At 45.7% G+C, this 9632-nt stretch overlaps 2 protein-coding genes across 2 annotated transcripts; both read left to right on the top strand.

Moving 5' to 3' along the window:
* Positions 1-1097: 1097 nt before the first annotated feature.
* Positions 1098-1556, top strand: CSUI_004387 (uncharacterized protein; the record flags this gene model as incomplete). Its single annotated transcript, XM_068064578.1, has 1 exon — positions 1098-1556. A coding segment is annotated over one exon (144 nt), but the record flags the coding sequence as incomplete, so codon positions are not given.
* Positions 1557-7586: 6030 nt separating this feature from the next.
* Positions 7587-8651, top strand: CSUI_004386 (uncharacterized protein). Its single transcript, XM_068064577.1, has one exon. The coding sequence runs from the start codon at positions 7745-7747 to the stop codon at positions 7967-7969; it is 225 nt and encodes a 74-aa protein (XP_067923442.1). The 5' UTR covers positions 7587-7744; the 3' UTR covers positions 7970-8651.
* The last annotated feature ends 981 nt before the right edge of the window (positions 8652-9632 follow it).

Raw genomic sequence — 9632 nt, 5'->3', positions numbered from 1 at the left:
GGTCTATCGATAGATTCGATTCTTTTCTTGCCAGGAGACTAATCTGTCTTCTCCGCCACAATCGCTCTGCCTTAAGCACAGACATGATAGTTTTCCGAGGTGCACAGACACTTATCTTACGACAGTTGTCTTCGCCTTCTTTTCGTTTTTGTTTCTGTAGAGTAAGGATGCCTAGATGATAGCTAGCTAGATAGCTAGGAGGTAGTCGAGAGTGTCGGTTGGAGTGGGATTCGGGGCCGTAAGGAAAATCTCTTTCTCGTCGCGACTCTTGCTTGTGAGTGATTTCTCTCTCAAGACATGTATATGTATACGGATAGTAGACACCGTGTCTGTTGATCAGTTTCTCAGGTTTTGTTTGCTTTCTAGCTCTTTATCTTCTGTCGACGACGAGCATCCTTCAAACACCATAGCGGGACTGATGGATTTCCTTGGAGGACTACGATCATGACACTTTTCATTCTCATCGAGACGTAGAGAGGTAAATAGATGGATCTGATAGAGTTCTTCCGACATACACACATAGAGGAGAGAGATACTGTTTCTTATCTCTTCGAGAGATCACAGGGCCTTTTCTTTTAGCAGCGAAATTCCCTCAATAGAAAAGAAAAGAAACCACCAATAGAGGTATCTTTTTTAGAGGAGGCCGGGACATACTGCCATAGTTGTTGCTTAGGAGGGGGAAAGTGTATGTACACCCCATGAGCCGATTCGATGAGATCACTCAACACTTCTATCGCACATACTATAAAGCAGCTTGTTTATTCGAATGATTTCTTCACATATGGGCATTTAACTCAACAAGTAGAGAAGAAGTTGAGGTTGAATCTTCTCAAGCGGCTTCTTTTTCAAGCCAAGCATAGCTATAAGGAATGTTACCTGTCATACCAAGCAGGAGAAGGTTTATCTGATAACGATAATGAAATAAAGACAAGCAAAAGGCCCGGTGGACTTCTCGTCGCGGCTCAGCAGTCACAAACCCCCAGAAGGGAACTGAGATTGTCAGTGGAATAGAAGAAAACGTCGGTCTGGTTAGCTAGCTTCTTTATTCGGTCGAGAATAAGGTGACGACGAAGAGAATCAAAGTAAAGAGAGATCCACCAGAAGTCCTAAGCCATTCAGGCCTTCCAGGAATGGAATGATAAGCTACCTTCTCGTCCCTCTTCTCTCTATTTCTCTGTCTTTTCTCTACGATTTCGCTATCTTCTTATTCTTTACATTATCTGCTACTACTCCTCAAGAGTGAAGTGGGGGGAAAGGTGTGTTGCTCGTGAAAGCCGGTTTAACTGAGTGAGATCTTAGCCTCTAGGGATGGGTTAAGCGTCTGCGTGTCTGGCACTCTCAGGCCTACACCTTACCACACTCTGCTGCGCTTTCTGTTGTTCTATGAGATCTAAGAAGAGAAATGTAGAGCTATTCCTCTTTCGCAGCCTTACGAACAAGATTGTGAGGCTACGAAGTCACTCTGCAGCCAATAGGAAATCATATCTTGATAAATCAACGAAAGGCTAATGAATTTCTACCTATCTTTCTTCCTACGTGTGGCGTTCACATAGACAGAATGAGGGGAGAAATGTGTTGAGGCGGGAGTATAGTCCTCGGAAGAAGACAAGGGGACAGAGAAATCTCATGGATAGGTAGATGTCTGTCCTCCATACATAGAAGTGTAAGTTCTCCGGGTGAGAAGCGAGTGTCCGTTCCCATGATGCGTAATGCTGAAAAGAGAGAGAGGAAGAAAGAGAAACACGATGTCTCAGTCTTATGATTGATCTTAGACTGAGAAGACAGCCGCAGTAGATATACATCCATACAAACACCCGCAAATTCTGAAGAAGGAAGAAAAGCGTATGTCCCTCTATGCTGTCATCAGGGCCGATGCTAGGCCATAAGCTGAATAATGAAGGACCTCTCAGTATTTGTTACAATCTACGGTTCTTGTCTCAGACTTGATCGGTGATCGCCAGGTCATGGAGCTCTACCAAGGAGCATGTGGAAAGAAAAGACGGGGCCTAGGGTTGAGTTCATTCGAGAAACCTCAGCTGTGCTAAGGTTTGGTTGCGTCACTTAGGCAGCCTTCAAAGACTGTTACGACGAAACTAAAGCTCAGGGATGGTCATAACTCTCCTGTCGCGGTCTTACATCTGTAAAGATGCGTAGACGTTTTTATGGCTCGCTCCCAGTAGAAGATCCATTGAATCATGAGTTTACTTAAAGGGACTTGAGCTTATAGAATCTATAAGGAGTCCTAGGAACCCCCGTCGTATGTCTTTTGTCTTCTCGTGATCGAAGATCGAATCTCTCTCAAGTTGGGGCGTAGATAGGTTGTGTATCGGGGTGCGGCTGAACAATTAGCCTGGCAATGAAAGCCTCTTCTTTCACAAAAAGGCCGGGAGGACGTATGCTCATAAGACCGATATCAAGCAAGCGACTATTCCCTGCAAACATCTCAATTCACGCGTTTGTGTTAACCTTTCTCTGGGCTAGCTTTCAACTAAGCCCCCAAAAAGAATGCCCGAGAATCACTGAGGTGGTGGCACTTCCCGTTGTCGTCTGTACGTCCAAGAGAGAAGAAACGTCATTGTTGCCGCTACGGCTCAGTTGCCGACACGTCCGTCGTTCCACAGAACCAAGCCTGGGCGTGCCGATCGGAGACACCTTAAGGCCACTCACCTTCTTCTAAAACAAACTACAAAGAAAAAGCCTCCTTACCACAGATGAAAAAAAAACAAATGAGATGTCCTGAAATAAGATGCCAGCCAGGGAAGAGTGTTAGTGAGAAAGCAACTTCGTTTCTACTGCTAGCTGCCGCTTGGAGCAACCGTTCTTCTTGATTCGGCTTCGAATGAAGCACGGCTCCTGTTCTTTGCTGACCTTGAATCGCCCAGAGGACTTTGTTTTTGCACATTTGTATCTTCTTTCTGCTGGCAATGAATGCTAAACTTCTTACCTTGTCGCAGACTTCTGGAACAGCCTCCCGTAACTCGCCAGTCGGCGTAGTCTGATCGGCGGGTTGGCTGATCGATCTGTCGTAGGTAGTGAGGTCCCCAGGTGCCGAGAGAGAGAGGCACTGGTGAGCTGGGTGAGGTCTTTCATTGGCTGGTAAGAGTAGGAGCTGTCCAAGTCTCCTTCAACCTTTTCCGTAGACGGTACAGTGCAGAGAGAGTGAAGAAGAAAGCATCTAAGTATGTTTCTTTGAAAGACATCGAGCACAAAGTCTGCTTGTCTTCACGATCTAGACACACACTTTCGGGAGAGACTGGTCCGGACTTTGATGACTGTTGGACGCCTTGTTCGAATACGGAACGGCGAGTCTCTATCTTTCTGTGTTTCTTCTCTTCTCTTCTTTTTTTTCATTTGTCGTTTCTCAACGCTTCCCTAACTGGGGAAGACTACGATGGAGTAAGCCGTGCAAACAAAGAGCACACAGTGTCCGTCTGTTCCGGTCACCTTGAATTTTCTCTCAGCATGAAAAGAAGGCTTCTCCATCCGCAATACGACTCCTACTTGGCATGGATTTCTATGCCTTGATTCTTTTCTTTTTGTAAATTGTTTTTTGTCTTCGTCACGCGTCACTGCCTGGTGGTCAGAATCTTTCAGGTTCTTCACAGCTAGCTTTTCTCTTTTCTCCGAGACATTTCGTACTACCCAGTTGTACCAAACGACTGAGGAATCTTCAGTCTGTTTCTTATTTGCCGGTTCCACAAAGGAAAATAAGATACCTCTGCCGTAGACAAGATGGCGTTCTTCGGCTGGAGACCTCAAGGAAGAGATGAAATGGCCGACGGAGAAGCCTCTCAAGCCGATGCCGAGGCTGAGATTTCTAAACCTCTCATCTTACCAAGCCGGGGAGTCTCTCGAAACGAAGGTGGCGGTGAAGGGGATGGTGACCAAAATGAAGATCTGCCCCAAGAAGAAGAAGAACTCCCTCTTCTTTACAAAGATGAAATTCTGCGCAGGCAAAGACATACCATAGTGACACTTGCCGTCGGCCTTGTCGCGTCTATCATTGTGGCCTCCGTTCTTTTCGGATTAACTTATCGGTAAAAAGGGAGTTCTTGAAAAAGGCCTGTGTCTTCAGATTGCCATTCGTATGACTTCGGCCACGCTTCCTCACAATCGAGATCGGGGAGCACAACCGACAGCTCCGTCCCCCCGTTGTTTGTATATGAGCTGAAGTCTCTCTTTGATTCCATGGTCCACTGTTCTCCTTTCACAGAAACGGACGAATTCATATCTGTCAGTGCCTAACTAGATATCCTACGTCCAGATACATATATAGATAGGTTTATGTGGGTACGTCCTCTCTACAACTGATAGCCTTGTGTATGCATTTCCGTACTCCTTTTCGAGTTTGTACATACACCGGTCTCCACGGAGTTCTGCGGTTTGTCCGTGCGTTTTTTCTCTCAGGTTGAAAGTTCCACTTCACATATGGATGATGTGCATGCAAGCCTCCGAAAATGTCCTTCTGGTTGCTCTACCGTGCATATTTCTTCTTTTTCGATTCGCGGGCCAACATAATTCAGATGATCTTCTAGCACGTAAGTACTTCTATCATTAGCGGCTAAACCTCCTTTGTACCTGCTGCCTGAATGAGGGCTGCTGACGAAAGGCATGGGATGTCGAAGAACTATCTAGGGGCTATATATACATCTATATGTAAGGAGCTAGCTATATGTACGTATACACATATCTATGTACCCAACTCTGCAATACTGAATTATCACGATATGTATACAGAAGCATAAAAAGACTTAGATTTCTCTATGTATATTGTCAGGGTTGGTCGGATGTATGCGGTTTCATCTCTTATACTAGACACGCAGAATACGCAGAAGGGATTACCAGACCTCTGTCTGTACAGGTTCCATGCAGCTTCTCATACAGGAGGAAGTAGATTCTCGAGTCCGAACTCTTCTCTAGAAGAATCTTACCTTTCCTTCTGGTCTTTCGTGGCAATCTGTCTTCTTACTGGCACACGACCTTCTTTAAGATCTGATGTGAACAAAAACCAAGCTATACCCGAGGTGATCTTTAACAAAGAAAGAAATGGCGAGAAGGGCGCATATGCGTGCAGAGCAACGCATGAGTAACGGTCTAAAAAAAAGACACTCGATATATACGAGTGTGTAGAAGTGCGCGTATCTACAGACGCTCCATCTCATTTTTCTTGTTCTTTTCTTTTCTCTTTATTCCTGTTTGTTCCTTCTTACTTCAGTTAAGGATCGCGACGCCAAGATTGATCGCCGCACTACATTTTGCATGTCTGGATATGAGATTGCCGTGGGGCTATATGTGCTGATGGAGGCTCATTTCCATCACCGAATTGGCATGAAAGGTATGTATACGTGTGCCAATTTATGATATATCTATAGATGCATGTGTATACGTATGTATGTATGTACCTCTCTATGCATGGATGTATGTATGCACGTATAGATCTATGCTTGTAGACTCTCAACAAACTCGACCGAAGACCATTACGGGGCAGTCCTTAAACTGTCCGGGAGGAAATACATTCCGGAACGGAAGACGTTTTTTCCAAGAAGATCTTTCTTTATATGGATGCTCCTGATATATACGTACACATATATGTATATATATACATACATTTCTGAATTACATCCGTCCATGAGATCTCTTATGTGAATTCATCAATGTACATGTGCTCGGTGCATTGGTCTGGCCATCATTGTCAACCTGCTGTGTATCTGCATAGCATGCTGACTTTATAACAGTTTTTTTTCTCTACTTTTCTTCATCCTCTTCTATAGACTGCATGCACTTGATCAGTGGAAATTCGATCTAGCAGAAACCGAAGAGACGGAGACAAAGTTTTGTATCTCGCTTGGCTCTTTTCCTCCGTATGAACCTCCACACTACAAAGGATGAACAGAGAGAGTTCCATGACTAGCAGCCATCTTTTCTACCTCTTCCCTTTCTATTCTTAACATTCGACTCGATTTTCTTGTTCTGTTCTTCCTGTTTGTGGTTCATTTTCTTTCTACTTGAAACTTCTTATCGATGTGACGTCCTCTCACATGAAGGAGGTGGATGATGCTACCTCTTCGCACGCTTTGAATCCAAGCAATCCGGGGGGCGTTTTTTATTCTGAAACACAGGCCTGATCGATCAAGAGGAATTCAGGAGCACTCTCGTCGTCATGGCTGCATGCGGTCTGGCTAGCGCTCTTGTCTACCTCTTTCAAGGCCTTACCGCGTTTTACTTCGCCACGCCTCTTAAGAGCTCTGCCTTGAGGTATGTTACATCACCCGTGCCCGGAATGGGGCTGGAGGTGTAAGGATAGTCTGTTTGATCAGGAGTGTCTATGTATTGTCGTGTTGTAGTTATTTATCTCTTCTAGGTATTCACATAGCATAGAAAGCAAGTTTTTCTCTTAAGTGTGTGCAAGGAGTCTTGAAGCTGGGGAGACATCGTTGACTACAGTCGATTTGATGTGGTAAATCTATAGATTGGGGAAGTGAATGTGTGGATATGTATGGGTATGAATGAATGTATGAATATGTGTGTATGAACATATAGGCATGCATGTAGGTATCAATATGTATGGATGCACTTATATAACTGAAGTTTTACATAGCTTGAGTAAGAACCTCGCCCACCCGTATTTCTTGTCTCCAGGTATCATCTCGGCAAGCTGACCCATCCCTCCTGTTAGCTCACAGAGATCCGAGAGAAGTTTTTCAGTTGGCTGAAAGAAGCTGCTGCTCGTGCGAGAAAAAGAAACAGACAGGAACTTTTAGCTGTCTCTCATAAGTCTTGTTACCTTCCGAAAGAAAAAGGTATCTTATCGGATGTACAACAGCGAAGACACTCCACTTAGATATGAAGTGTCACCTCCATCTTGAGGCGCCGTATGATCCGATCATCTCCTTCAGCTTGCGAGCATTTGCCCATGTATATCTGTATCTCTCTGTGTATCTCTATCTACCCAGACCCTCTATGCATGCATGTGTGAAGTTTAGGTGTTGTGACTGGCTGGTGAACCGGTGGAGATATATCTCTTTCGGTTTTCTTGCTCTTGTTGTTTTCTTTCTTCTCCAGGCGAGCGGCGGCATGCGTGCTGGCGGCGACCTTCCTCAATGCTGTTGCTGCTGTGACTTTGTATACGCGCATTGCTCGATGGTCTAGCCGCGTCAATCGATACGGAGTAAGCCTTCGGAGCGTTTCTGAACAGTGTCCCTCAGCATAGACTTCGTACGTCCACCCCACGCTCATCTATTCTTTCTTCATTCTCTCTAGGATCCTAACATTGTTCTCTCACGGCAAAGAGGTTACTTAGTTAGGGTTCGGTACCAGGAGGGTGAGCGACGCTCGCAACAGGCGAGAAGGGTGAATGACAGTTAAAGACTGGGAACAGACGGTCGGGAGATTGTTGAACGATGTGTCTCCCGGTTTCCAGTCGAGTATGTTTGCGTCTTGGTAAAAAGAAAGTCACATGCATGCTTCTCTTAGCTCATGACTGTAGATGCCAAGGAACACGACGCCATTCCGGGGCCAGGGGCGCCCCGCCGTGAGTAAGGAAAGGCGCAACTCGACTCCTATCAGAGTTACCATTCTCGCCATCTCTCAAAACTTGATGGGTCACGGTTTAGTGAAGAAAACACCGTGCTTTGGATGCTAAAGAAGTGAAAGGAAGAGATTGGACGAGATGGAACGGTAGCCGCATACAACCTGCCTCCTTGACATCTTCGCAGCTTGGGGGAAAACAATGAGTAGAACGTGAATGTACTTTGAGGCCTACCGCAGGGTGTTTTCTCGAATCTTGTTTGAACTTTGTTTGGTTGGCTCGTCTGGTTTGCAGCGTGATTCCTTCTCGGAGTACTCCATCATCTTTGCAGGAAGCTGTCTCCTGGTTGATGGATTGTTTACGTTTATTCAAACTGCTGTCCGAAAGAGAGAGCGCAGGTACCCTGGCTCGTCTACAAGGCACGCAGTTGAAGAAGCCTGAGCTAGGCATGATCTGTAAGGGAGGCGGTGATGTTGATGCCCTTCTTTGCTACTTGGAAGAAAGAAGAAAACGAGACAGCTGGGGTGAGAAATAGCAACGAAGAATACATTCAAGTTAAAGCCTTTCTAACAATATCATTCTACGTCAGGGGATCGAAATCAACGACACGGTTTAACAGAAGAAACTTTCTTCACGTCGCGGTGACACTCGAGTTTTCATTCATATCAGCCCCGCACGGGGTGACATAAGAATCCGAGTAAAGGAACCTGTGGAGAGTGAGCTTTCTCTTGTAAACATTTCCGAAGATAATGGCTTTTTGTTCTTGCCGTGCATGGAGACGTGCTTGACAGACAGATCTAAAGGGAAGATGAGAGAGAGGCTGACTGGGTGAATTCTTGTCTAGAGACTCTCTTCATTCATCTTCTCGGTGATGATTGAGAACCAACAGACTTGAAGGGCCCCCAGCCTGGAAGAAATTGAAGGACCGATGGTGTTTGAGATGAGTTTTCGTGTTCTGATTTTGTTTTGTCCATGCCTCTTGAAATGAACGGCCTTCGAGAGATTGGGTTCTGGCCGTGTGGAATATATTGTGAATGCCCCCGACATGCGTCACCTTTATCTCTCACTCTACTTCGTTTTGCCTGACACATCCTTGACGCTCTCATGAAGTCTTTGATTTGGGTTTCTCGCGGAAAGGAGATGAGATTTTTCATCTCTTTCAAGAAGTATCTACCGCTCTCCGGTGCCGCGCCGCACGTTTCCAAGGGAGAATCACGAGAGAAGTCGACCTCACTTTACAAGGTCTGAATGGAAAGGCAATCGCTATGGTCAAATCCCAATGTCCCCTTTTTCCGAGCAAAAGAATGAATGGCGTTTGAAGCTGTCTGTATAGGCATTCCCTAGCTGCCCCTGTTATGGAGCAACCCAGGGAGATAGACCACACTCCGCCGTCTTCATTCTCGCCTTTATACCATAAAAAGACACTCCACGTTCCTATGAGGAAACGTGAGTTTAGTCTTGATACTTGCCGTAGGGGGGGCTTTGTAAAGCTGCTGTGTCTAGTCTCTCTCTCTACTAACGACAGATTACTCCCTGGAAGCTTCACATCCTGCCAGGCAGATAATACCAAGATAAGTATAGAGATGGACCGATCAAGTCAAATTTGCAAGTGTGTTTGGGCGACATGTACACATCGTTTAACTATCTATCTAAGAATCTAAGCAACCTTATCCCACGTAAAATCAGAGGACACGCTTGACACTCCATCTATCGATCCGCCTGACGATGCGCGCTGCGTTGTTCCTTCGTAGCTCTCAGAGTACGTGTAACCGCTGCAAGCTTGTTGAGAGAAGGGAAGAGGCTGAGCTCTCGGGGATTGAGCGGTGAAAAAAACCGACGCAAACTCTCACGAGCTCAAGCGATTTCAGCTATAGCAAGCCGTTCACTGTACGCGAGGTAGGCAGTGAAAGATTTCTGTCTCCGTGAACCCTAGGACAGCAGGTTGTTGTGAAGCTAGCATTCCATCTTGCGTGGCGAGAAGACTCACAGCATTGGAAGAAAGAGCTCTGTAAAGCCTCCCATGTACACGTAAGTGCGTCCGTCTGCGTCAGCACTGAGGCGAATCTTTGTTTACTCGTCTTGTGTAACGGCTGCGTTGTGACTC

The sequence above is a fragment of the Cystoisospora suis genome, assembly GCF_002600585.1.
Source record: "Cystoisospora suis strain Wien I chromosome Unknown contig_2034, whole genome shotgun sequence".
In the NCBI taxonomy this organism is placed as follows: Eukaryota; Apicomplexa; class Conoidasida; order Eucoccidiorida; family Sarcocystidae; genus Cystoisospora; species Cystoisospora suis.
Note: the sequence above shows the minus strand (reverse complement) of the source record. Positions and strands in the feature narration are given on the sequence as shown.

Coding starts and splice junctions, on each gene's coding strand:
- CSUI_004386 (XM_068064577.1), top strand. CDS start 7,745: ATGTACTTTGAGGCCTACCGCAGGGTGTTTTCTCGAATCTTGTTTGAA.